Here is a 27821-nt window from a genome sequence, read left to right as displayed (position 1 = left end):
ACAGCAATCTAAACAAATACGTTATTTTTAACAATTACATAGGTAAATTACTTAAATGAGTGTTCCTATTGAGTGTAGGAATGAAATAAAGTGGATTTGGGACTACACGTAATTGACTCGTCCCCAATGAGAGAGAAATTACCAAGAACATGTGATGAAATGGGCTCGTAGTTACGCTCAATCATTCAAACATTCAACCATTCAAAAAGTACCTTGTCCTTAGCTGACAAGTCAGTCAATGGCCGCTACTGTTCATGTCAGCAGTGGAGCTACATAAACTTGACTATCTTAGCTGCTAAGAAAAGCATTTCAGGCCTACTTTTGTATATTGTTCCAATTTGTTGTTCAAGTTTTGTATTGGGCAGTCTCCACACAGCTCTTCATCCATCTCGACCATCCTTATCAATCTCATTTGTAAGTCTAATTTCAGTCTCAGTTTTGGTCCATTTCAGCGCAACACATATATTTATATATATAATCATTGAATTGTGCTCAAACTTAAGAACTACCACAATATTGATCCTTAATCACACTATTTTGTTCATTTTGCTGCAGTTTTCTCAAAACAAAAATGAACCAAAGGTTGAACGAAGTTGCATCTTCGGGAGATATCGACTCCTTGTATTTGATACTTCAGAAAGATGCCTACATTTTAGAACGCATAGATCAGGTATGAACATATTTTTTTTTGCATTTCAAATAAAAGAATTCATGGTATTGAATGATTCGACCGTATATTATTTTAAACGAAATAAAATGTCGGTCCATTCAAGCATAGCTAAATGGATAATACACTAATTATCATCTTAATGATTGTCGAAACACCATCTTTCGTTTTGAATCAACTCCGCCTTCCTTCATGAAACTTATAACTTAATTAATAGAAGAGCTCTCGAACCTAAAGGATAACCAAAATCAAGAACCCAAAACGCTGACTTTCTGTTCTTCGATTAATGATGGATTTGAAAGCTCCATTTGGAGTTAAAGGAGAAATTGTGAGTCCAAACACGGAGTTTGAGTGAATTTCATTTTCTCTCTCTAAAAAAATCCTAAATCCTTTTTTTTTTCTTTTCTCTCTCTTCTCTTTTCTATTATCTCCTTTCTTTTTCCTCTCCTCTAATCACTTTGAGCTCCCCTCATCTTTCCATATCTTTCCATGCGTGTTTGCTCATCTTTCGTTTACTTAATCGAATGTCTCTGTTTCGTCGGCGTTTATGTTCGACGAGACAAAACCGTTAGTCATCCATCTTTTTCTCTTGACATTTTGTGTTTCCTTTTCTTACGGGTGAGATTAAGTGTTTACTGAAGTGTAGGATTACAGGTATGGTCGTGGGTTTGTTGGAGGTGCAGGTTCTCCTGCGCTCGCGCGTTTTCCATCGATCGTGCAAGTTATTATTATTATCATTATTTTATTTATTCATTTATATTTTAAATTTTTTTTTTTTTCTTAATCCTCATACAACTTATTTTCAATTTGGTTCTTGTCTAACTCAAAATAACTTCAAAAACATTTAGTTCTTAACTAAAAGGCCAAATTGGGATTGATTTATGTCTACTTTTTGAAAGGTACCTTTTGTAGATACCCCATTACACATCTCAGCATCAGCAGGACATGCCCCTTTTTCTTTGGAGATCATGAGGTTGAAACCATCCTTAGCCAAGAAACTTAACCCAGACGGCTATAGCCCTATCCACTTGGCATTGCAAAATAACCAAACAAAAACCGTGTTGCGGCTCATCGATATCGATCGAGATCTCATAAGCATACAAGGGAGAGAGGGCTTAACTCCATTGCACATTGCAGCCTCGGGAGGCATGGATGATATATTGGCCAAGTTTCTAACTTCATGCCCAAAATCTATTAAAGAATTGACCAATCGTAATGAGTCTGCTCTACATATTGCTGTTAAAAATGAAGATATTGAATCGGTTAAAATCTTGCTACAATGGATCCAACAAACTTGCATGACCTCAATACTTAATTGGTGTGATGACGAAGGAAACAATGCCATGCATCTGGCGGCGCTCGGAAATCAAGTTGAGGTCAGTATCGGAAATTTTCAAATAGAGCGTAGCTTAATTGGTTAATATATTATATTTGTTATTAAAAGGGTAGGAGTTTTATGTTTGCAATAATCTCATGGAATGATCATCTAACTTGTTGGGAATAATCAAAACTCAAAAGAATCCTGTTTAATAACTATTTAATTTTTAGTTTTTGATTTTTTTATAAACTCAACTTCAATATAAAAAAAAAAATATATTTTATGATTTAATAAGTCTTAAGTTTTTGTGGGATCTCGGGTGAGTTAGAGAGGGAAGCTAGACATTCCTTGTAAGAATGTAAAAATTTCTATGTGTTTTAAAGGAGTGAGACTGACCGTATATAACGGGTTAAAGCAGACAATATTATGTAACAAATGTTTGAACGCTTGTCTTTGGTGCAGATGGTGAAGCTTCTCATAAACAAAGTGGATATGAAAGCAAAGAATTTGGAAGGCAAGACAGCACTAGACATAATGAAAGAACATGGTCATGTGGAAGACAAAGAGGTAAAAGAGATGCTCCATGGTTCCCACATTCTCAAAAATGTTGCAAAATGTTTGCATTCAATATTATTGTTTGTGAAGAGGTTAGTGATTACGGACTATCGTGAGATTCTTTACATGTCTAAAAAGGATCGGAATGCCATATTAGTAGTTTCTGTGCTCATTGCCACTGCAACTTACCAAGCTGCTCTAAGTCCACCCATGAAAGACATGGATTTCTTCTTTGACCAGTGGATCAACGAATGCTTTGTACAGTTAAATAATTGGGCATTCATTGCTTCAATGATAGAGATTTGTGTTCATCTTCCTTCTGGGATTGGCTACGCTCTCCATTTGGTTCTTCCTTTGGTCATTTGCTATGGATTATTGACAATTTCTTTATGGCCATACTTTTCTGTAATTATCACAGCTGGAATCATTTTTGTGCTTATTTTGTCCAAAACTCCCTTGGTTCGGCAGAAAGTGAATGGAGATCTTAAGCCAAAGAAGCTTAGGAAACTCGATGGTCTCTTCATGCGTAGCATCAACATGGAGAAAGAATTGACTGAAATAAGCGTGCACTTTGGTCGCAATGGTTAGAGCTTAATTAGATAAAAAAAAAATTCATGATATTGTTTGCATTTGAATATGGATTTTCCTCGTGTTGGAGAGATTGGATAACAAAAATATGTTGAGGGTCTTGTTTCATTTGGTACTTAAAGCATTTGGTAGCATTTAAATTGGGTGTAGGTTAGGCAAATCCCTAGGTTCAAATTCATTCCTAGTTTTTATGTAACTATGTAAACCCACACAATTAGATGAGTGGGGAGTAGAGTCAGGTGAAAACCCTTTCATTAAGTTGCCCACTACTTCCATTTTGAAGATTAAATTTGTTATTTAAATATTCGAACGGAATGAGAAATAATAAATCGGGTCTTCAACGGAAATATTTCTCACTCCCTTTGTTTTTCGTTATTTTCTTCTTCAAAGAAGTTTTCCTTCGACCGTTTTTTACTCCGTCGACGTTTTCCTCTCAATTGCCAGAAGTCAACAAGGGGTATCAGAACCTGGTTTAATCCACTGCTGGTATATCATTGCAGAGGAGCCGACTTTATCAACAGCCAAGTTGAATAGCTCAAGTGGTTAGAGCGTCGACTTAATAACACACAGGTCTTAGGTTTGTAGAAGAAAATGCAAAGTGTGAAAATACACACATCGTGGGGTCCATCCCAGGTAGGCTCGCTCACTCTGGAGGATTGGCTGGCATTTGCCACTAGAGGAATGCCGCTTCAGCTGTCGATAAGGAGGGTCGTCTACTTTTCACTGAGGAAGAATGACTTGCACACCTAAAACTCCGCGACAACACCGGCGAGAGCAACGGGTCCTCCAGCCGCAAAGGCGGTAAGAAGCCATGAAAATCTCACGGGCACACGCGCGGAAAAGAAGGGGATCAAAAGAAGGAGACGACTGATGGCGGGTCGATCCAGTGCTCGAATTGCGGGAAAAAATACCACTTGAGCAAGAATTGCTAGAGCAAAGCTCAAGGAAAAAGTCCATGTGGTCCAATCCGAGGAGGACGGCCATGGAAATCTCGCAGGCACACGCGCGGGAAAGAAGGGGATCAAAAGAAAGAGGCGACTGATGGCGGGTTGATCCAGTGCTAGAATTGCGGGAAAAAAGGCCACTTGAGCAAGAATTGCTGGAGCAAAGCTCAAGGAAAAAGTCCATGTGGTCCAATCCGAGGAGGACGAGCCGACTCTTTTCATGGTGAGCGTATCGGTCCTACCCAACGTCCCCACTTTCGATTCCAAGTCCACGGAGGTAATCGACAACGGCGGGCGTAACGAAGGCACCAGCTGGGGAGCCAATTCAGCTGAAGGAGAAGCGAGTGTTCGCTCAAATCGGTGAAAGAGGCGAGCAGCAAGAGCACCGACGATGGGTCCTCGACACGGGGGTGACAAACCATATGACCGGGGCCAAGTCTGCGTTCTCCTTGGGGATTCACGGGATGGTTAAGTTCGACGATGGCTCCATCGTCGAGATCGAAGGGCGCGGCACCATCCTGTTCATTGGCAATGGAGGCGAGCACCACAAGCTGACCGACGTCTACTTCATCCCGAGGCTCAAGGCTAACTGATATGAACCACGACCAAGGAATTTCCATACCTCAAGGTTCAATTACAAGGACGAGAGCCAAGAAGCTACAACAAACCTTATACAGTTATATTCAAGCTATGATGAACTCATCAAAAGAAATTCTAGAAGACGTTGGAGACCTCCCTTGTATGTTGTGCAAAGTTGAGGTTCAAGAAAGAGATGAATTAAATGCACTTTAAGTTGCACTTAATGAACTCCGCTGAATTTATGAAACTAGTCCAAGGATGACTAATAAGCACATTTTATTAATTGCATTATTTAATTATAGTTTAACTATTTGTTTGCCATATTTAAGCTAGTTTTAAATATAGGAGTTAAGGTTATATTGTAACCCACATAGGTTACTATATTCCACCCTTAACTAGCCATTTTAATATGGAAGTTAGGGGTATTTCTCATTTACTAGCCCATTTAATTTGGGAGTTATGTATGACATAGGCTAAGGTTGTAAAGGCTATATAAAGCCTTCTTTCTTTAATTAGACATCAGATTTTGGAATTAAGAATAGAATTTCTATTTTAGCTTTGTTGAGAGCTAAACTTTCTTTGTAAATTCTTGTGTTTAGAACTTGCATGTAGAGTCATTCAAGTGGTATTGATCAAACCTCTTGTGGAGTGATTCGAATCACGAGTTTAGAAACGAGTTTTCTTTACTCTTGATCTTGATCATCAAGGTAATTCGTTACATACTTTCCCTTGGGTTGATTTACATATCACTAACCTTGTGAGCCTGGGTCAACACGATAAGGCCGGCTGTCACATTTCCATCGAGCGCGGGATACTTAGAATCCGTGATGATCAACGACGGCTGCTCATGCAAGTTCGGTGCGTGGCAAACTGCCTTTACATCCTGGAGTTGGAGATAGAGCAACCAGTCGGCCTCTCGGCCAGAACCGAAGAGGTATCTTGGAGGTGGCACGCAAGGATACGGGCACCTAAACTTTCCTGCTCTACAAAAATTACACAGGGAGGAGATGGTGCACAGTTTGCCGGCAATCAAAGGCTTGAACAAGCTGTGCGATGGGTGCCTGATCGGCAAACAGAGGCGCACCCTTTCCGTCTCAGTCATCCTACCGCGCCACTGAGCCATTAGAGCTCATGCACGGCGATATCTATAGGCCCATCAAGCCGGTGACCCCAGGCAGCAAGACCCTCTTCCTCCTGCTAGTCGATGACAAAAGCCGCTTCATGTGGCTGATCCTGCTGCAAGCGAAAAGTGAGGCGGTAGAGGTGGTTAAGTGCATACAAGCGCGAGCGGAGGCCGAATGCGGGAAGAAGATGCGAGTGCTGCGGATGGACCGAGGTGGAGAATTCACCTCGACAAGTTTTAGTAAGTACTGCAATGAGTTGGCATACAACGACACCTAATGGCGCCGAAATCAGACCATCATCAGGACAGCGAGGTCATTGCTGATGACGGCCGGGATGCCTGAGAGATTCTGGAGAGAGGCCGTAATAACGACTGTCTATCTCCTCAATCGGTCGCCAATGCGAAGCCTCGATGGGAAGGCGCCACATGAGGCCTGGTACAACAAGAAGCCAGCAGTACTTCATCTCTGAGTGTTCGGCTGCGTCGCATGCATGAAGGTAGTGCGTCCCCACCTCACCAAGCTCGATCCCGGGGGGCTAAAGGTCATCTTCATCGGCTACGAACTTGGGAGCAAGGCGTACAGAATCTATGATCCTGTGGAGGGGCGAGCTCACTTGTCGCCCGACGTCATCTTTGACGAGAGCACCTTCTGACAGTGGAACAATGTGACTGAGGCAGACTGAAACACAAATCAATTCACGGTGGAGTACCTCGTCACTGAGTTGGAAGAAGGAGGAGTGCAGCATTAGGAATCGTCACCGCCGCCAGCAGCTGCACCGGGCACGCCTACGCTAACCCCAATCACAACTCCGGCTACACCCCCTAAACTAATGGAGTTTGCAACACCACGAACTGCGGATTTGACGCTAGATGCCGATCACGATGATGATATGGTGGCTAGGTACCAGAGGATGGAAGACCTACTGGTAGGAGGTGAACCACCTGGACTGGCGGCGCGGAAGCTCGAACGTGTTGTCTGAAGGACATGCCGCCATGACACCGAGCCATAGGACTCAAATCGGAGTTAAAACAACATGGTAGACATATATCATAATGCTTTTGGAGCAAATTGTTAGGTAAATCCCTAAGTTGAAATTTGTTCCTAGTTTTTAGGTAACTATCTTTTCTGTTAAACCCACACAATTAGATAAGTGGGAAGTCCACTTGAGTGGAAGCCCTTTAAATAATTTGCCTACTACTTTCCATTTATAGGATTAAATTTGTTATTTAAATATTCAAGTGAATGAGAAATAATAAATCGGGTCTTTAGCGCAAATATTTTTCTCTCCCTTGTTTTCCGTTATTTTCTTCTTCAAAGAAGTTTTCCTTCGGCCGTTTTTTACTCGTCGACGTTTTCCTCTCAATTGCCAGAAGTCAACAGTGTATCCTTCAATTAGCTTGTTTTTGTTTTGTATATATATTCTGTCGTGCGATTGCCTTTCTTCAAGCCTTTGGATACATAGAGTATCAAGTCACACTTTGAAGTAGTCTTCTCACATGGAGCTTGTGCTAGCTAAATGCACATGGAGTAATATGTAGTCTTTGTTTGGTAATGAAGTATTTATAGCTTAGTCAACATTATACGTAGTAAAGCTATATATGGTAAACGATATATAAAGTAAATTGTCATAAATAATAAATAGCTATGTAGAGTAAAAAGATATATCTCGTAAAGTTACATATAATATATAGTTATATCTGGTAAAAAGTTATATATAGTAAATTGAACTATATACCTACTCTTAGGCAATGCTTTGAAAATGTACTTTCTACATTTTCTCTATCCTCTCCTAATGTAAATACATGAAGTCATCAATCTAAACTTTTAGTCAATATTCTTCATTGCATTTTCTCTCTCTTGTTCTTTGTGTTCATCTAGATCGAATGTGTGCGTTGTTGTGCGATCCTAATAACTTGTACCAGAGCTAGGCGAAATTCACCACGATCAGTGAAGATGGAAAATTTAAAGATTGCAATTGAGAGTTCGATAGATCCGATTTTAATTTATGGAAGATGCGGATTGAAAATTATTTGTACCAGAAAGATCTTCACAAACCCCTGTTGGGGGTGAAACCGGATACCATGACCACGAAGTTGCGGAAGCTCAAGGATCGACAAGCCTTAGGGTTGATCCGGTTGACGCTATCAAGGAGAAAATAACGTCAGATTTGTTGAAGGCGTGGATGAATATGTACGAAAAACCATCGGTTATGAACAATGTGCATTTGATGTAGAGATTGTTCAATCTACAAATGTCTGCAGATGGATATGTTGCTAATCATATAAATGAATTCAATATGACTATAAGTCAACTAAGTTCAGTGAAAATTAATTTTGAGGATGAAATTAAAGCATTGATTTTGATGTCATCATGACCTGAGTCGTGGGGTACTATTGTTGCCGTAATTAGCAGTTCCCCAGGATCTGATAAATTGAAGTTTGATGAAATTCGAGATATAGTTTTGAACGAAAGTATTCGCAAACTGTAAATTGGAGATTCATCAGGCAATACTCTCAATCTTGATCGAAGGGAAGAAGTAAATCAAAGACCCCAAACAAACATGGGTGATCAAAATCAAAGAATCGGAAAAAATCTCCCAACAAATCAAATGTAACGTGTTGGAGTTGTGGAGAAAAATGGCACTTTCAGACAGATTGTACAAAATTGAAGAAGAAGCAGAATCACAAATCTGGAGTTATGATGATTTTATATATTTAGCAGAAGATACTGAGGATGTTTTAATCCTTAGTGTGGATAGCCCGGCTGAATCTTGAATTTTGGATTTAGGTACATTGTTTCATTTGTCTCCAAGTAAGGAATTGTTTCGAAATTTCAAATTAGAAAATGTCGGGAAGGTTTATTTTGCCGACAGCAAAACCTTGGATTGAAGGGAAGGAAGATATCTCCATACAAACTCCAACACGAGATCAATGGACATTAGAAGATGTCCAATATATTCTTGGTCTAAAAAAGAACCTGATCTCTATTAGTCAGTTTGATAGCACAGACTATGCAGTAGAGTTTGGAAAGAGTCTGTAAAAGATTGTGAAGGGTGTCATGCCACGTGATACAAAATCTGGAACCTTATACACTACTGTAGAGGGTATAAACATGGTCGTTGTGCTGAGAGTGCTTCCAATTCAAGTCTAAGGCAGAATAGACCTGGACATATGAGCGTCAAAGAAAGGAAGATGCTGATTGCGAAAGGAGCTTTAGAATGCCTAAAATCTGTTAATATGGGTCTTTGTGAGAGTTGTGTTATGGGACAACAGAAATGAGTTAGCTTCACAAAAGGTGTCAAAGAACTGAAGAAAGTGCAGTTGGAAATGGTTCAAAAAAATGTTTGGGACCATCTCCAGTTTCATCCCTGGGTGAATCAAAGTTCTACATCACTTTCATCAATGATTTCAGCTTGAATGTATGAGTTTATTCCTTGGAACATGAGTCAGATGTGTCTGTGCCTTCAAAAAAATAACCACAAATTAGTTAAAACTAAATAGTTAAAAATACTCAACTATCCCAAAAGAAACGATTTATTTAACCGTATTTGACATAATCAAATTCTTCTAACAATCCCTCCCTTCAACTTATTCTTCTTTGTCAAGAATCAGTTAAGTTAGAAAAACTCTTAACACCATGTTGTCCACGCAACTTCTTAAATACTTCTAATTTGGACAGGCTTTGTCAACAAATAAGCAAGTTGATTTCGGGTACCACAAAATAATAAATTAATGGTTCCTTCTTTTGTAAAATCTCTAAGAAAGTGAAATCCTACTCTTATCTGTTTGGGATGTACATGTAAAATTGAATTTTTGGATACCTTAAATGTAGAAGTATTATCACACATTAGCTTTGTTCCTTCTCTTTGAGAGTGACCAATCTCTTTGAGTATCATCATCATCCAAACAACTTGACATGCACAGGCACTAGCAGCAACAAACTCAACTTTTGTGGTTGATAAGGTGACTATAGGCTGCTTACGAGAAAACTAAGCTACTGCTCCTCCACTCATCATAAACACATAGTCTGAAGTACTCTTGCTATCTTCCATGTCTCCGGCATAGTCACTATCAGCAAATCCAATTAAATCACTAACTTCTCCCTTTCTATAAAATACACCATAATATACTGTACCTCAAGTACCTAAAATTCTTTTAGCTGCTACAAAATGTTGTTGTGTTGAACATGCCATAAAACGACTAATCAAACTTACAACACACATAAGAACAAAACAAGTAGCTATGAGATACATCAGACTTCCCACTATTTGTTTATACAAAATTACATCTACTTTTGCACCACTTTTATTTTTGCCAATTTTCTGTCCTAGAACAATGGGATTACAAATAGAATTGCAATTTGCTATGTCAAATCGATTTAAAATTTCAGCCGCATACTTTCTTTGACATATAAAAATACCATCTAATCTTTGTATTACCTCTATTCCAAGGAAAAATCTCATCTGACCTAAGTCAGTCAAAGCAAACTCTTTCTTCCTGGAATGTTTAAATTCCTCCAATAGTTTTTCATCATCTCCAGTAAAAAAAAGATCATCAATATAAATGCTTACAATAAGAATTTTACCTCTCTTCCTCTTGATGAAGAGTGTCTGCTCACTGAAACTGCTTTCGAATCCTTCTTTGATGAAGTAGGATTATATTCGACTAAACCAGGTTCTAGATGCTTGTTTTAATCCGTAGAGAGCCTTTAGGAGTTTGTACATCATCTCCTCGCTTCCCGTTTTCTCATAGTCTTTTGGTTGTTCAACAAAAATATCTTCTTTTAACTAGCCATATAGAAAAGCTGATTTGACATCTTATTGATAGAGTTTCCAACATTTCTGGGCTGCAAAAGCAATGATCATTCTCACAATATCCATTCTGGTCACAGGTGTGTACAATTCCATATAATCAATTTCATATTCTTGTGTGTAGCCTTTTACCACCGGTCTTGCTTTGTATTTATCAACTTCTCCCGACTCATTTAGTTTGGTCTTATAAATTCATTTCACTTCTATTTTCTTTGCTCCAACCCGTAAAACAACCAAGTTCCATATTTGATTTTTTCAATGGATTTGATTTCTTCATCCATAATCAATCTCCATTTTGGGCTATTGACAGCTTTCTCAAAATTTACAGGATATGAAATCATCAACAATATCATATTTTTTCATCCTCTTTAGATAAGCTTTCATCGGAATCATAATTTGTTAACCATATAGGTGAATGTCGATTTCTCCCCTACTTTATTGTCAAATTTGGTGCAACATCTACTGGAAAATTGTTTTCAGCAACTAGTTCAATTGTTTTAGCAACCGGTCCAGTCGTTTCCTCCGTGATTTCTCCTTCTTCATTTTCAGCAACTGGTTCAATTGTTTCAGCAGTTGGTTTAGGCATTTCTTCTTCTTTGGTTGTGTTCTCATCAATTACAATATTTTTCCCCAGTCCAATTTTTTTTCACCTTCAAAATTTTTCCGATCTCATTTATGATCTTCCTCGAAAGCTACATTACGACTTACTATGATTTTATTTGTTGGTGGATCAAACATTCTATAACCTTTAAATACGCTGCTGACTCAAAATAAAACACATATTACACTTTTATCTTCAAGTTTGCTTCTCTTGACATCTGGAAGATGAACATATCCCACACATCTAAAAACTTTGAAATAATCTAGTGATGGTTTCTTTCCTCTGCAAGCCTCCTCTGGTGTCATGTCTTTACTGCAAGAGTGGGTGATCGATTCAAAATGGGAATCGTCCACCTGACTACTTCAGGCCAGAAATTTTTAGGCACTTTCTTCTCTATTAGCATAGCTCTTACCAAGTTCATCACGATGTAATTTTTGTGTTCGGCCACTCCATTTTGTTGTGGGGTATAGGTTATGGTCAATTGTCTCTTTACTCCATGTTTGCAAAAATCATTGAATTCTGCAGAGTTAATTATCTTCCTCTATCTGTCCTTGAACATTTTATAGGCATTCCAATTTTCTTTTCTACCATTATTTTGAAACAATTGAAATGATAAAATGTTTATGATTTTTTTACAAGAAAATAACTTCATGTCTTCCTTGAAAAATCATCTATAAAGCACAACAAATACTTTTTCTCGTTACTTGAATTTGGTGAAATTGGACCACATAGATCTACGTGAACAAGCCTCAATTTTTCCATTGATCTCCATTTACCCATTTTTGAAAATGGAGTCCAATGTTACTTGCCTTTCATACATGCCTCACACGTGTTGTTTGGAGCTACAATTTGAGGCAGACTTCTCACTTTTTTTTTTTTTTTTTTTTTTTTTTTTTTTTTTTTTTGTTTGTTTGTTTGTTTTAAGGTGCACAAGTCTTTGTAGTTGAGATGACCATATGATGGTGCCAAAGTGGACTGATCCGTATTTGAAACTTGGAGGCATCTTCCTTCATTTGCTGTGGTAGATGGTTCAGCAAGCAAAATGAACAACCGATTTGCACTCATAATTGACTCTGCTATTTTTTTTATATGTGGATGATAAATGCTACATACACCATCTTTGAACAACACTGCTACTCTTTCTTCTTGTAGTTGTTCAATGCTCAAGAGATTATTTTTTAGTTTAGGTACCCAATACACATTACTAACAGTGTAATGAACCCCATGCAAAATTAATTTCACTACACCCATTCCAGTAACTTTCATACTTGTATTATTTCCAAGCTTTACAGTGTGAGAAAAGGTCTTGTCTAAGCTTGAAAACATACCTTCATTTGCACACATGATTTGAGCAACCAGAACCTAAGAACTAAGCATCACTCCTTTTTGCTTCATGTCTTTCCATATGAGGCATTAACCTCATTTCATCCTCTTCTTCCTGTAAGGCATAATTCAATTCCTTATTCATTTTTGGACATTCATATTGAAAATGACTTAAGTCATGACACCTATAACATTCAACAGTTGCTTTGTTGAAAGTTGATCTTCTCTTTCGCGTCTTTGCTCCTGTAAGTTCCTCTTCCTCTATTACTTATTTTCATTCGACCTTCGACTTTTAGAACTTGCTCCTCTTCATTAATGTTGGATCTTCGAAATTTTTGTTCATGGACCACTAATGAACTTTGTAATTCATCAATGAACATGTTATCAGTATATTTAGATTTCTCAATGGATACTGCAACAAAAGTAAATTTTCCAAGCAGGGTACGCATAATTTTTTCTACAATTTTCTTGTCTCGTATATCTTCTCCATACTTCTCATCTTGTTGGAGATTATCATCACTCTTACAAAATGTTCTATGATACTTTCATCCTCTTCATCTCTAGGATCTCAAATTCTCTCCTTAATGCATTAAGAAGAGATTTTTTCCCTTCTTGGTTTCCACCAAACTTTCGCTGCATTGAGTCCGAGACAATCTTGGTTGTGCAATAATCCAAGATTTGTTCAAAGACAGTATGATCAATTGCCTGGAAGATGTAATGCTTTACTTGGTGATCTTTGAGACTAGCATCATCCAGGTGGCCCCTTTTGTGCCTCAGTCAGCATTATTTCTTCCACTGGTTCTGAGAAACCAATGTCTACCCAACTCCATAGACCCTTTGCTTTGAGCAAATTTTCCATCAGCTCACTCCAATGATCATAGTGACCATCGAAGTGAGGGATTTTCGTTAAAGTTTTGTCTTCACTTATACTCTTTGTATTTGATCGCTAAAAAAATGTTATTCTTAAAAGTCTAGTGGTGGCTTTGATACTAATTGTAAGGTTTTGAAAGAAGAATTACTCAGCCATAAACATAAACAATTGGAGCTTCGGGTGACGATATTATTGAGTACTACACTTCTTTTATAGCCTTACAAATAACAACATAATAGAAACTAACAAAAATATGACAAATTAGTTAAACTAAATAGCTAAAAATACTCTACCTATCCCAAAAGAAACAATTTTTATTTAACCGTATTTGACATAATCAAATTCTTCTAACATCTGGATGACACTAATTTGTGACAACATACTTTTCAAGCATAATGCCACCTCGACTAGCAACACTTGAAAAAAAAATGTGGGAAGAGGTGAGTATAAAATTACTTAGTAAGCAGCCTACTTGCAAGCTCTTATCGCATCCTACCGCTTGGCAAGGGCACTCCAACGCTAAAGGCATATAAGAGGAAATAGAAGGTACAAACTCTGGTGAAACCGTTACATTGCTACTAGGCGTGTTAAGCGTTCTTAGTCATCCTTGTTGTGGAGATTTACTAGGTTCTTAAAGGCTAAATCTCATCTTAGATTTCAAAGATGTTTAGGACTAGCTCCATGGGGTTAATCCAATCTCTAGGTGCACTAAGTCTAGCCCTCCGATTGCCACTCACAATCTTAAAATGCTTATTCTATTGAGACATACTAACCTAGGTCAATATGTAAACCGCCCTAGCTCTAGCGCCATAATGTTAACTTGATTCACTCATGCATGCTTTATCAAGGAGATATTTCTATTGATCACATAAAGCACAAAAAATATATTATAGACTCACATTGGTCATCCTTGGGTGTCGAGGACATCTACTGGGTTCCTAGAGCAGCTAGATGGTTCAATGCAAACTTTCGACTCCAAGATAATCTATTTTGACTCCTCTAGTCTTTTTTTTTTTTTTTTTTAACACTAGGGTCTAGACCTTTTGATCGATGCTCACGATCCTAAGGTGCTCAATCTACTATAACTATCTTGACCTAAGTCATCGTCTTGCCAACTTAACTCTAACACCTTAGTCTTATCTTTGTACAAATAATAAGCTCTATAGGGAGAACACCCAATCAATCACCTAGAGATAAGCAAACTATATCAAGCATCAGCTCAATGAGGAGATAACATCCATCAATCACCCGAAGCACAGATCACAATATCACACCCTTCATTCTAGTACGGTGGAAAGCAATAAAAGTTGGCATGCATCTTAAATTCCCATCCTAGAGACGCTTTGGTAATTTTTTATGACATACATTGCATTTTCATCCAAAACTTCCCTTCTAAGGTCCTAAACAAGTATATTATAACCACCTATTCTAAAATAGCTCGCATTCTAGCACGTCCTAGCAATTCGTACAAGTATTGCTTAAGAAAATTCACATAGCTACTACAAATTGCTAATTACATGGATGAAGCGTGACTTCCCAAGCTTGATTTTTCGATTACTAGGAGCCCCAAATTTTTTGAAAGATCCTAACTCGAATCATAATAAGGCAAGTTTTTAAATCGGAGCAAAAAATAGTCGAACTAAACTCAAACCGCCCTACACTTTCATACATGCAAGAGGTCGCCTGCACGCAAGTACATATTCGTATTTGGAGGAACAGTCCCACTCACGGTGCGACTCGTGGAGCCTTCATATTAATGCAATCGAATTGGGTCGAAGCAATGGGCAGGCAGTTTGGGTCAAGTGTTGTCAGTTCAGGTCAAATCGATTGGTTCGTGGCACCGTCAAAAGTCTCAATCTGTGGCGCAGTCTAAGCCAGACATACTTCCTCTTCGCTAGCCAATGTGTGTCTTCCACCATAGCTTCACACATGTCCTCCACCATCATTTGACCTACATTTCACCTACCATTTGAGCGTTTTCTAGATTCTTCGATCAATTTTCAATTTCTTTCTAATTTATTTGGATTTCGTATATTTTTCTACATAACTCGATTCAACTTGGTTCCTTGTTCAAAATTGTAGAGTTTTAATCCATTTTTTTTAAAAGAAAATTATTTCCATCTTAATCCGTTAGCTAGATAGAAAAATAAATGGTTCAAAAACAGTGTAAAATACATAAATTATAGTTTCTTGACGATCGTTGTAACTCCAACTATCGATCTAAATTGACTTGAAGTTAATTTGTGTGAAACCTTCCCTAGGATAACATATTAAAATTTCATAATCTAACTCTTTTCGAATTTCTTGAATTTGAAACAAATTGAGACTGAAATCTTGAAATTTATACCACCGTTCTTTCTTGATTATCGATAAAATTAAGTGATTTGAGTGTCGAGATTGATTCTCCCATAGTCTTTGAGCATTTATTATGAAGAACTCTTCTCCTTTTTTTTTTCTTTCTCGTTCTTTTTTTTTTCTTTCTCGTTCTTTTTTTTTTCTTTCTTTTTTTCCTTCCTCCTTGATGATATATTTAGGATTCTTACAGATCCCCCATCCCTATTAGGAAAGAGGGATCAAATTACCATTTTTCCCCTTTTTGAAGTTGACTTTGACTTTGACCATTTTATTCAAAATTTTCACTATTTTCTTTTATATTTTTCTTATATTCCTAAAAAAAAAAAAAAATTAAGCATTTTTCTCCTTTATATTATCTTCAAATTCTTTTTCAAAGTCCTCAACAAAATCTGGAAACATAGAAATTTAAAGAAAAGTTCACGAAATTAATTTTCGTCAAGAATCTGATGTTACACTAGTTTCATATCAATATTTCCTTGTTATACTAGTTTTTGCTTGTGTGCCTCATCCCTCATCTTTCTTTTACTATTCTTACCTTTGGGATTGTCAGGCTCAAACTAGTGCTCAGTAAGCTAGGCCAACACCCCATTCGTAACAAAAAAAAAAAAAAAAAAAAAAAAACATATAGAAATTATGAGTTTTTCTCAAAGATTGATTTTATTAAAAAAAGAAGCAGATTTCTAAAAGCTATTTTGTGTACACTATTATACTAATATATTAAACATACTATGCACCATTTTTTAATGAAAAGACAATATTATATTCTAAATTAAAAGCTCAAATTGTCATCCCCACTTATACATGAAACAGCTAAAGTTTTTTATTGTTCATATGTTTAGCATCACTCTTAGGGTTTGGGATTGATTTGTGTCTACTTTTTGAAAGGTACCCTTTGTGGATACCCCATTACACATCTCACCATCAGCCGGACATGTCCCTTTTTCCTTGGAGATCATGAGGTTGAAACCATCCTTAGCCAAGAATCTTAACCCAGAGGGCAATACCCCTATCCACTTGGCATTGCAAAATAACCAAACGAAAACCGTGCTGCGGCTCGTCGATATCGATCGAGATCTCGAAAGCATACAAGGGAGAGAGGGCTTAACTCCATTGCACATTGCAGCTTCGGGAGGCATGGATGATATATTGGCAAAATTTCTAACTTCATGCCCAAAATCAATTAAAGAATTGACCAATCTTAGATTACGTTGGAAAAGAGGATGGGATGTTGTGATCTCTTCTCCAAAGTGATTGAGGGATGTTATCTCCCCATTGAGTTTGCATGAATATTTAGATTATGTTTTCCCTGCTTTAAACGATCGATAGGAATATCTCCATAACAAAGCATACATGAGTGAATCAAGTTAAGATTAGGGCACTAGATTTAGAGTAATTTTCACATTGACCTAGGTCAGTACGTTTTCAGTAGATTGAGCACCCTAGGATTGTGAGCGGCATCAGAGGTCTAGACCTAAGTGCACCCAGAAATTGGATTAGCCTTGAGTAGCTAACTTCGAGTGTTTTAGAAACGCGAGATGAGGACTAAACCATCTAGATGCCCCTAAGAGCCCAGTAAACCTCCACGACATCTATGAATGATTAAGAAAGTTTAACACGCTTACTAGCAATGTGAATGGTATCATTAGAACCTTGAGGTTACTTGAGTTACTAATGAGTGTAGGGTCGGATCAAGGATAACGTGCAACTCAATAAACCAGTCTGCAGGAGGGACTTGGGACTATATGGGTAGTTAGCTTAAGACAAGGACTGCTATTGAATGTAAAATGGGTCAAAGTTGAAGCCGCGATGCCCGGCCTTGGAAAGGGTTTAAAATTACACAGGTAGATGACTTAGAGTGAATGTTTCTATTGAGTGTAGGAACAGGACAAAGGCTAAGACAAAAAATATGTAAAATAGTCCTGAGAGTGGACTTCGGACTACACAGGTAATTGGCTCATGATTTCTGCCCCTAATGAGTGTAGAAATAGCTCTCGGTCTCCTGATTTAAACAACATTGCTTAAAATTCACTATTTTGAACGAAAATCAAGTTTGATGCAAAATTAAACTTAGTGAAGATCTATGGATTGAAATGGATATATTGCCTAGTTATTTTGATCCTAGGTATGGTATACTTTTCAAGTTTTGGGTAATGAATAATGAGAGAGAAATTAACAAGAACATGCGCAGAAATGGACTCGTAATTACGCTCCTCAACCATTCAACCAATAACCTTATCCTTAGCTGACAAGTCAGTCAACGTCCTCGTTCATGTCATTAATGGAGCTGCAGAAGCTTGACTGTCTTAGCTGCTAAGAAAATCACTGAGAAGACTCCAGGAAATGAACTCAAATTAATTTTCAGGCCTACTTTTCTATATTCTTCCAATTTGTTCTTCAAGCTTTCTATTGGGCAGTCTCCACACAGCTCTTTATCCATCTCGTTCGTAAGTCTTAATTTTAGTCTCAGTTTTGGTCCATTTCAGCGCAACATATATATTTATATATAATATATAATCATTGAATTGTGCTCATACTTAAAGAACTACCACAATATTGATCCTTAATCACGCTATTTTGTTCATGCTGCAGTTTTCTCAAAAGAAAAATGAACCAAAGGTTGAACGAAGTTGCATCTTCGGGAGATATCGACTCCTTGTATTCGATACTTCAGGAAGATGCCTACATTTTAGAACGCATAGATCAGGTATCAACATATTTATTCTTGCATTTGAAATAAAAGAATTCATGGCATGGAATGGTTGGACCATATATTATTTTAAACGAAATAAAAATTATCGTCTGAATGGTCAATACTTTAATTTTTCAACCTTATAATACCCATGAAGACGTGACCTGGAATTTCAAACAAGCCTCTAAAGAGGGCAACCGTTGACATGAGGATTCTCTCTTGGGGTCTTTGGCTTTACTCCCAGTGTATAAAGCAACGTTTAGGTCCCTCAATTGTCATAGGGGTCTCTCACTCGGGTATTAGGAGGGCATTGTTTGCCTGCCCGAACTGATCCTGTGAGGGTATCACGATTAATTTTTCATCTATCTCTTAGGCAGATAAGCTACCTTTATGAAAGACCATTTTGTTTAGATGTTAGGAGACCTAATGAGCAAGAAAATGCCCTTTTCAATATCGAGAGATAGACTAAGATACTTGAGTCGAGTAGTCGTAAAACAAGTTATCAAACCTTTATATGAAGTATACATGAAGAACTTGGGAAGAAACTCAATAAAATATTTAAAGATGCATGATCATAAAAAATTAATTTTTTTTTTTTAAAAATGAAACAGTTTTCTAAAAGCTATTTTGTGTACACTATTATATTAAATAGTAACAAAAACTCAAATGGTTAAAAGACATTATAGGTCAAATTGTTATCCCACTTATCCATGAACTCAAAACAGCTAAAGATTTTTATTGTTCATATGTTTAGCATCACTATTAAGGTTTGGGATTGATTTGTGTCTTCTTTTTGAAAGGTACCTTTTGTGGATACCCCATTACACATCTCAGCATCAGCAGGACATGTCCCTTTTTCCTTGGAGATCATGAGGTTGAAACCATCCTTAGCCAAGAAACTTAACCCAGAGGGCTATAGCCCTATCCACTTGGCATTGCAAAATAACCAAACAAAAACCGTGTTGCGGCTCATCGATATCCATCGAGATCTCGTAAGCATACAAGGGAGAGAGGGCTTAACTCCATTGCACATTGCAGCCGCCTCGGGAGGCATGGATGATATATTGGCCAAGTTTCTAACTTCATGCCCAAAATCTATTAAACAATTGACCAATCGTAATGAGTCTGCTCTACATATTGCTGTTAAAAGTGAAGATATTGAATCTGTCAAAATCTTGCTACAATGGATCCAACAAACTTGCATGAACTCAATACTTAATTGGTGTGATGACGAAGGAAACAATGCCATGCATCTTGCGGCGCTCCGAAATCAAGTTGAGGTCAGTATCGGAAATTTTCAAATAGAACGTAACTTAATTGGTTAATATATTAGGACTTTTATGTTTGCAATAATCTCACGGAATGATCATCTAACTGGTTGGGAATAATCAAAACTCAAAAGAAATCGTTTAATAACCATTTAATTTTTAGTTTTTTATTTTTTTTATAAACTCAACTTCAATATAAAATTATATATATATATATATTATGATTTAATAAGTCTAAGTTTACGTGGGATCCCATATCGATTAGAGAGGGAAGCTAAACATTCCTTATTAGAATGTTAAAATCTCTTTATTAGATGCATTTTAAAATTGTGAAGCCGACCATATATAACGAGCCAAAACAAACCATATCTTCTATGAAAAGCAGACAGTATCTTCTATAAAAGTTAATATCTAACAAATGTTTGATGATGTGAAGAAAAGCTTGTGTTTGGTGCAGATGGTGAAGCTTCTCATAAACAAAGTTGATATCAAAGTAGAGAATTTGGAAGGCAAGACAGCACTAGACATAATGAAAGAACATGGTCTTGTGGAAGACAAAGAGGTAAAAGAGATGCTCCATGGTTCCCACATTCTGAAAGATGTTGCAACCTTTTTTCGTACGATATCATTGATTCTAAAGAGATTGGTAATTACGGACCATCGTGAGATTCATTACATATCTAAAGAGGATCGGAATGCAATACTAGTAGTTTCTGTGCTCATTGCCACTGCAACTTACCAAGCTGCTCTGACTCCACCCAACAAAGAAGGGGATTTCTTCATTCGACAGTACAAGTGGATCACATACCAATTCTTCGTTCACTTCAATACTTTGGCATTTGTTGCTTCAGCTATAGAGATTTGCCTTCATCTTCCTTCTGGGATTGACTACGCTCTCCATTTGGTTATCCCTTTGGTCATTTGCTATGCATTGTTGGCGATTGTTTGGTGCTCATACTTGTCTTCAATTATCACAATTGCAATCATTTTTGTGCTTATTTTGTCCAAAATTCCCTTGGTTAGACGGAAGGTGAAAGGAGATTTTAAGCCAAAGAAGCTTAGGAAATTTGGTGGTCTTTTCATGCGTAGCATCAGCATGGAGAAAGAATTGACAGAAATAAGCCTACACTTTGGTCGCACTGGTTAAAGCTTAATTCGATTAATTTAAGATGTTGGTTCATTATTTTATGCAACGCTATGCTTGCATTTGGATATACATTTTCCTCATATTGGAGGGATTGAATATGAAAAATATCTTGTGGGTCTTGTTCGATTTCATAGTTAACCTTGTTGGATGTGTCTCTCGATCAAAATATATCGAAACAAATAACTGAAGCAGAAAGAATAACGTGAGAAGAGAGTTTCTTGGGACCGAACAACCTTAAGCACTGTATTTTTCAATTCTTTTTGTTTTTTTTTTTTTTTTTTTTTTTTTTTTTTTTTTTGTGAGTAATCATACATCTTAGGAGTATTTATATTGGAGAGAGTGCTAACAAATTTCTTAAACTTTTCCTTCAATTTAAGAACCATAAACAATTCTCCTAAAAAAATCACTAAACTTGCTCCATATGACACTATCTTCTTGTGAGTCCGAGTTTCTGGTAGCAATTGCAGCATCGTGCAGGCTGAGAAATTTGTTGAGCAACGTGATTGGAAGGGAACTAAAACTGGTAACTATCAACGTCGATAACAATTGTGATTGCATTGATGAAGAACTCGGTATTTCATGGACACAACAAACACAATTACACTTGTTCCCACTTCATCCGTGAGTGTTTTGAGAAGAGATATGTTGTTATGGAGTTCATATGCACTAGAGAGCAACGTGCAAATGTTCTCACCAAAACCCTATTAAAGGTGAAGTGTGCAGAGGTGTGGGAGTTGATGGAAGTGAAGAATCTCGAAGTCAAGCTAGGGGATATTGGGAGCCAATAAGTTTGATTTAGGAAAAGAAATTACTAACTTATGAAGCAAATTTAGGAGAATTGTTAGTAGTTGCTAAATTGTAATTCGCTGCTCCTAAGATTGTCAAGAGAAATTTTTTTTTTGTTGGGATAAAACGTCATTCATGTGGTGCCTTTCTATCGTTAATGTCTCCAGCTAAATCACTATCGGTAAAACCGGCAGTTCTTCTGGATCTCGCCCTTTTTGATACTTTAGTCTATAGTTTGTGGTTCACTTCACATAGGAGAGAATATGCTTAACCACTAGATGATGCATCATTCAAGGTTTTTTCATGTACCTACTCACCATTCCTACAACATGCGAAAAGTTCGAACGAGTATGAGTCAAGTATCTTAGACTTCAAATGTATTGTGACTCATTTTAGGACATCTACAAAAATTTTAAGGAATTGAAAGCTAGGAAAGCCAGGGGCCCGAGCCACCCCGAACACACTAAAACATATAAGTAATCATTTGGATGTTTTGCAAAAAAAAAATACATATAAGAGTTGACTAGGATTTGGGAATATGGATATTCAGTATATAATATGACCTAAATGAGCATGAAGCTCGATAGCTAAGTCTAGGAACTTGAATAATGAAATGGTTTAGTCCAATCATATGATTTAGTACTTCGGCCATGACGATTATGGCTATAATTTATTTATTTATCTTTTGAAGGTTGCCATGATACGTATGATTATTTTTATGATGAATGAGCATGATAATATTGATATATGTGTTGGTTGTCCCTAGAAGGGTTTAAAAACTCATGTATGCCCATTTGAATGCTTTGGATAGATTATATGCGTCCTAGAATATTTGTATGATGAGTTTGTGAGCTACTGTCTTACTTTTCCTTTGTGCTTGTGCCATGACTAAGGTCCATATTGACTATTTTGGGTTGACTAGTACCACATAAGAAATTTTGAGGCGAAACCCTTTGGTTCGAGTGTCATAAAGAGTACTACTATTGGAGGAGCTTTAGGATTGCAACATCACCGCTCACCCACGCTCATCTCGTGAACCATTTATTTTCATGCTTTGCATTTTCTTCTATTCAAACCTGAGACTTATGTATTATTAGGTCGACGCTCTAACCACTTGAGTCATTCAACTTGATTGTTGATAGGTTGGCTTCTTTGCAATGATATACCACCGATGGTTTCAACTTGGCTCTGATACCACTTGTTGTATTTCTATAATCGGTCAGGGAAATCCTTTTCTTTTCCGTGAGAGGAAATCTTTGACGGGAAGTTGTTGGAAGAAAATAAAACGCGTAAAATAACAAAGAGAGAGAATTGCTAAAATTTTGACTAGGCTTAAAATTGGTTAAATCTTCTGAACAGATTTAACTGTTTAAATATAATTTATCCTAAAAATGGCTGTAGAGTGGCCAACTAGCCGTCTAAAACTTTGGTAATCCATTCGACGTGTTTGTAATGAAATTGTGTGAATCTAAATAAGGAAAAACTCAGGTTTTATCTAACAGGGTCTAGGCGTGGTGGAGAGCAAACACCATTCCTCCCCCTATAATTCATTTTGAGTTCTTTCCAATCTTACTTGAGTAGACGTCATTTTGACGAGCTGACATATGATCTCGTACATAGTTCATCGGGTAAATGATTGATACTAAAATTTGGGAGATATTGTCTTTCATATAGACAGACTTAATTCCCGAGCTGCAACTCAGGTTTTATCTAACAGGGTCTAGGCGTGGTGGAGAGCAAACACCATTCCTCCCCCTATAGTTCATTTTGAGTTCTTTCCAATCTTACTCGAGTAGACGTCATTTTGACGAGCTGACATACGATCTCGTACATAGTTCATCGGGTAAATGATTGATACTAAAATTTGGGAGATATTGTCTTTCATATAGACAGACTTAATTCCCGAGCTGCAACTCAGGTTTTATCTAACAGGGTCTAGGCGTGGTGGAGAGCAAACACCATTCCTCCCCCTATAGTTCATTTTGAGTTCTTTCCAATCTTACTCGAGTAGACGTCATTTTGACGAGCTGACATACGATCTCGTACATAGTTCATCGGGTAAATGATTGATACTAAAATTTGGGAGATATTGTCTTTCATATAGACAGACTTAATTCCCGAGCTGCATGCCAAAACTGATATTGAAACCTCAACTTCTGAGGTTATGGTCTAGGGCCTTACCCGACCCTCTCTAAGCTTGTCTTTGACATTCTGTCACCTCGTTCTCTCGAATCTTATGCATGTCTAGACTTAGCTTCAATGTACACTTTTGGTGTGTTGGATGATATATCTTTCTCCTCAGTCGCATCATGGCATTTCTTAACCTTGGCCCAAACATGGTGAGATGGGAGCCACTTGGGGGTTGTCTCATGTCTGTCTTGCATGTGGGGATTACTGTTGGATCGGTATGGCAACCCTAGAGGGGGGTGAAAGGGTTTTAACGATAAAAGTGTTTAAATGTGATTAATTTTTCTAATGATGAAACTTTTTACAAATAAGTAGAAGATGATAATTACTATAAAAAAATAATTCAAGTCAAAACAATAATCAAGTAGAACATGCAATAAATTACAATAATAATTTTGAAATTAAATAGGAAAGAGTTAGAGAAAATGACACCGTAGTTTTATAGTGGTTCGGTCAAACTCGACCTACTCCACTCCCCAAGCGCCTCTTGGGAATTTGAATAAAGAACTTTCTCGACTCTTTTCACAGATCTGAGCCAAACCGCTACACCGCTCTTTTTACGAGTTCAAGAGCAAACTCAATCCTTTCCACGGCGCAGGATCAAACCGTTACAAGTATTTGAGTTTAATAATAACACACCACAACTCTCTCAAAGAGTAGATTTACAATTTGGGATACTCACAACTATTTTCTCACAATACAATAATAATCCCTCTTAAGAATAAGATGAAAAGAAATAAACTTGTAAGCTTGGAGAAAGCAACAAACAATGGAGACTTTGAACAAATGAGGATTGGAGAATGTATGTAAGTTGTGTATTTTAAAATGTGGGGAAGATGAGTTTATATAGAAGAGAAAAGTGGCAGAATGTAGGATTGAATATTGACAATTGGATTGTGTTAAGAATAATGGAAGGTGGAGATTAAAAGTAAATAAATAAGAAAATTTTCTAAATTCATTTATTTCAAAATTTTAATATAATAGTAATATAATATAATAATAATAAAAAGTTATGTGAGTAACGGTCAAATGAAATTTAAAATTTATTATAAATATAATAATATAATAATAATAAAAACTATGTAAGTAACTACCAAAATTTTAAAATATAATAATATAATAATATAATATAGTAATAATAAAAATCGATGTGAGTAACGGTTAGATTCAAATTTATAATTTGTAAAAATAACTTTATTTAAAAATATAATAATAATAAAACTCCACCATTTGTTACTTCCCAAAATTATAAATGTCATACTTTGATATATTTTGATTTGTCCATCATTTTGATTTTGCTGCCACATCATCACGTCGGGTATGTTGTCTCGACTGTAATTTCTTCGTTTTAGCTCTGATTTGAGTAATTGAAAAGTCGTTGAAATCGTTATTCCCGACCTTATACTGTGGACAGTTCAAAATACTAAAAATAATTAATAATTAAAAAGTAGGTTTGTTATCATCAAAACATCAATTAATTGATTGAAATTAATTAAGGTGAGATCAAGTGCCAAAAAGCCAACAATTACAACCTAATCAAAACATCAATTAATTGATTGAAATTAATTAAGGTGAGATCAAGTGCCAAAAAGCCAACAATTACAACCTAATTTCTCTCAATGAGGTTGTGGCACTCTCCCCCACTAAACCTAGTCTTCGTCCTGGATGAATTTTTTAGAGGTGCATTTGTATCCTGAATTGTGATATTCTCCTCCACTTAATTTTGGCATCATCCTGAAGGTGACCTGAATACTAGATTAGTTGCTCGCTTGACCAGCTTTCTTGTTCATGTTTTCAGAACAAATACGGAAACTTGCGCACTTATGGGTTACCACACTATCAGACCTTCTCTTGGTCTTCAAGACTTGCAACATAAGTACAAAAAAACATAATTTGCAAAATTATTGTGGGTTATCCCTATGTGGACCTAACTTCGCCCATTCTTCAAACTCGGCTCAAGCTCACCAAAAAAACCATGGTAAAAACTAGCATCGATATTTCTTGCCTGAGGTAGGTCCCAAACGTGACCATCATGGCCCAAATTGTCATCATGTCCTAAAACTCATAGTTTGTAAACAAAAACATATTTGGTTTTCAATAAATTTATTATTGATGTTTATTCAGTAAAGATTATTATTGAATAAAGTAAATTTTACGATCATTAATCTAAATCCAATAAGCTAAGAACACTCTAGCTATAGTATGATTACTTGAACTATTTGTAGAGACATAAGAGTGGATCAAGTTCAAGTATATAGTCAAAATGATCTATAGTACAGGGATGCGGCCCACTTTTGTATATGATATAAACAATGTGATCACTAAATTGTACATGTGGAGACATGTGAGTGGGGACGTCCTATGCAATGAGTATTGTATAAGATCGGACTATGAAGAAAACCACTCTCACTTTGTAATGTCGTTTACTGTTGAGACTGATTTTTTCATCAGATGACTGAGGTAACTCGATCTTAATCCTGAGCTAACTATGAACTCCTGTTTATTCGAAATTATCCTTAGATTTGCATGGGTGAGAGTGACCCGAGTGAGCCGATTCAATAAGCCTCCCATTTCTGGGGTAAGACTAGGTGAATAGCTGGGGACATAGGGTGGAAGATAGAATTCACTCCTACCCACTTTTAGGGATAGTAGAGAGGTTGTTCCCTTAAGTACTGACTCTAGATCTTGAACAAGGGGCCCCACCCTCTCATTGGTTCGAGAGGGATTCGGATCATTGGAGCCCATGATCTGTAGGTCCATTAGATCCCCCTACTAGCTCATATCGGACTAAACCTTAGAACAGTGTGACAAGTGAGTTCGAAGTGTTCGAATTCAAATTAGGGAATATACGCTAAATATATACGATTGCAAGGGCAACTACTTCAAAAGAAGCGTGGGACACTTTAGAAAAGGTGTTCAAAGAAACCGACCGAGTCAAGCAAGTGTCTCTCCAAACTCTGCGTGGCGAGTTGGAGAGCATGAAGATGAAGGAGTCAAAAAATGTATCTGACTACATTACGCGCGTACAGACTGTGGAAAACCAACTAAATCGAAACGGAGAAATGTTACCTGAGACGCGGGTTGTGGAGAAGATCTTGAGGTTGTTAACCAACAACTTCGAGAATGTTGTATGTGCGATAAAAGAGTCAAAGGACCTAGCGACGTTCACGGTCGATGAGCTCGCCGGTTCTCTCGAGGCATATAAGCAACGTAAGAAGAAGAAGGAGGAGACACTCGATCAAGCGCTTTAGACAAAGGCATCAATAAAAGATGAAAAGGTACTCTACACTCAAAATATTCAAGGTAGAAGTCGAGGAAGTCACGGGAATGGTTGAGGTGGTCAAGGCAGCAGTAATGAAGAACATTATAAGGAGAAGAGACAATTGAGCCAAGAAAATTTGCGTGGAAGAGGACGCACTCAAGGACGCGGTCAATGATATAATTCCAACATCCAGTGTTATAAATGTCAAAAGTATGGTCACTATGCAAAAAATTGTAACTCCGACAAATGTTACAATCGTGGCAAAATGGGTCATTTTGCAAGATATTGTCGAGCCGAGAAAAAGGTAGAAGAAATGATCAACCTAGCCTTGGATGACGCAACAAACGGAGGCATTCTCTTGATGGGCCAAAATGAAGAGCTGAACACAAAAGAACATGGCGGCGCGAAAGATGATGGCGATAGTCGTGAGGTGGTAGAAACTGTTGGAAATGAGGTGATACGCAGCGGATTTGGCGAAATCTTGATAGTAGAGATAAGAAAATCGAAGAAGGGTGAACAACCAGATAATAGAGAGCTCGAGCTCGAAGAGAAAGAGCTCCAATGGCGGGAAAGGCAATTTGAGGAAGAAAGAAGGAAGAGGATGAGAATGGAAGAGAAAATGGGAGAAGAAAAGAAAGAACTAGAATTGAAGGTTAAAAGATTAGAGAAGAAAGTAGCTGAGCTGAGTGAGAGTTCTTTCTATGTCAAACAGGAGAAGGAAGAGAATGAGAAGGTAATCTTTGAACT

General features: G+C 37.2%; 2 protein-coding genes across 2 annotated transcripts; both read left to right on the top strand.

The window, feature by feature from the left end:
- The first annotated feature begins 288 nt into the window (after positions 1-288).
- Positions 289-3477, top strand: LOC111811165 (ankyrin repeat-containing protein BDA1-like). The gene is made up of 4 exons (XM_087117817.1): positions 289-414; positions 556-670; positions 1567-2043; positions 2448-3477. The coding sequence occupies exons 2-4, from the start codon at positions 572-574 to the stop codon at positions 3126-3128; spliced, it is 1257 nt and encodes a 418-aa protein (XP_086973943.1). The 5' UTR covers positions 289-414; positions 556-571; the 3' UTR covers positions 3129-3477.
- A 14671-nt stretch (positions 3478-18148) lies between these two features.
- Positions 18149-20952, top strand: LOC111776374 (ankyrin repeat-containing protein BDA1-like). The gene is made up of 4 exons (XM_087117816.1): positions 18149-18179; positions 18325-18439; positions 19225-19704; positions 20150-20952. Exons 2-4 carry the CDS (start codon positions 18341-18343, stop codon positions 20837-20839), a joined length of 1269 nt encoding a protein of 422 aa, XP_086973942.1. The 5' UTR covers positions 18149-18179; positions 18325-18340; the 3' UTR covers positions 20840-20952.
- The last annotated feature ends 6869 nt before the right edge of the window (positions 20953-27821 follow it).

Source organism: Cucurbita pepo, chromosome 15 (assembly GCF_057944985.1).
Source record: "Cucurbita pepo subsp. pepo isolate OVF chromosome 15, ASM5794498v1, whole genome shotgun sequence".
Taxonomy (NCBI): domain Eukaryota; kingdom Viridiplantae; phylum Streptophyta; class Magnoliopsida; order Cucurbitales; family Cucurbitaceae; genus Cucurbita; species Cucurbita pepo.
This window is presented reverse-complemented; position numbering and strand designations above follow the sequence as displayed.

Bases quoted from the DNA above. Each gene is read 5' to 3' on its own strand.
- LOC111811165 (XM_087117817.1), top strand. From the start codon at position 572: ATGAACCAAAGGTTGAACGAAGTTGCATCTTCGGGAGATATCGACTCC. The intron at 671-1,566 runs GTATGAACATAT...ACTTTTTGAAAG, and splicing joins TTTTAGAACGCATAGATCAG to GTACCTTTTGTAGATACCCC. The intron at 2,044-2,447 runs GTCAGTATCGGA...TCTTTGGTGCAG, and splicing joins CGCTCGGAAATCAAGTTGAG to ATGGTGAAGCTTCTCATAAA.
- LOC111776374 (XM_087117816.1), top strand. From the start codon at position 18,341: ATGAACCAAAGGTTGAACGAAGTTGCATCTTCGGGAGATATCGACTCC. The intron at 18,440-19,224 runs GTATCAACATAT...TCTTTTTGAAAG, and splicing joins TTTTAGAACGCATAGATCAG to GTACCTTTTGTGGATACCCC. The intron at 19,705-20,149 runs GTCAGTATCGGA...TGTTTGGTGCAG, and splicing joins CGCTCCGAAATCAAGTTGAG to ATGGTGAAGCTTCTCATAAA.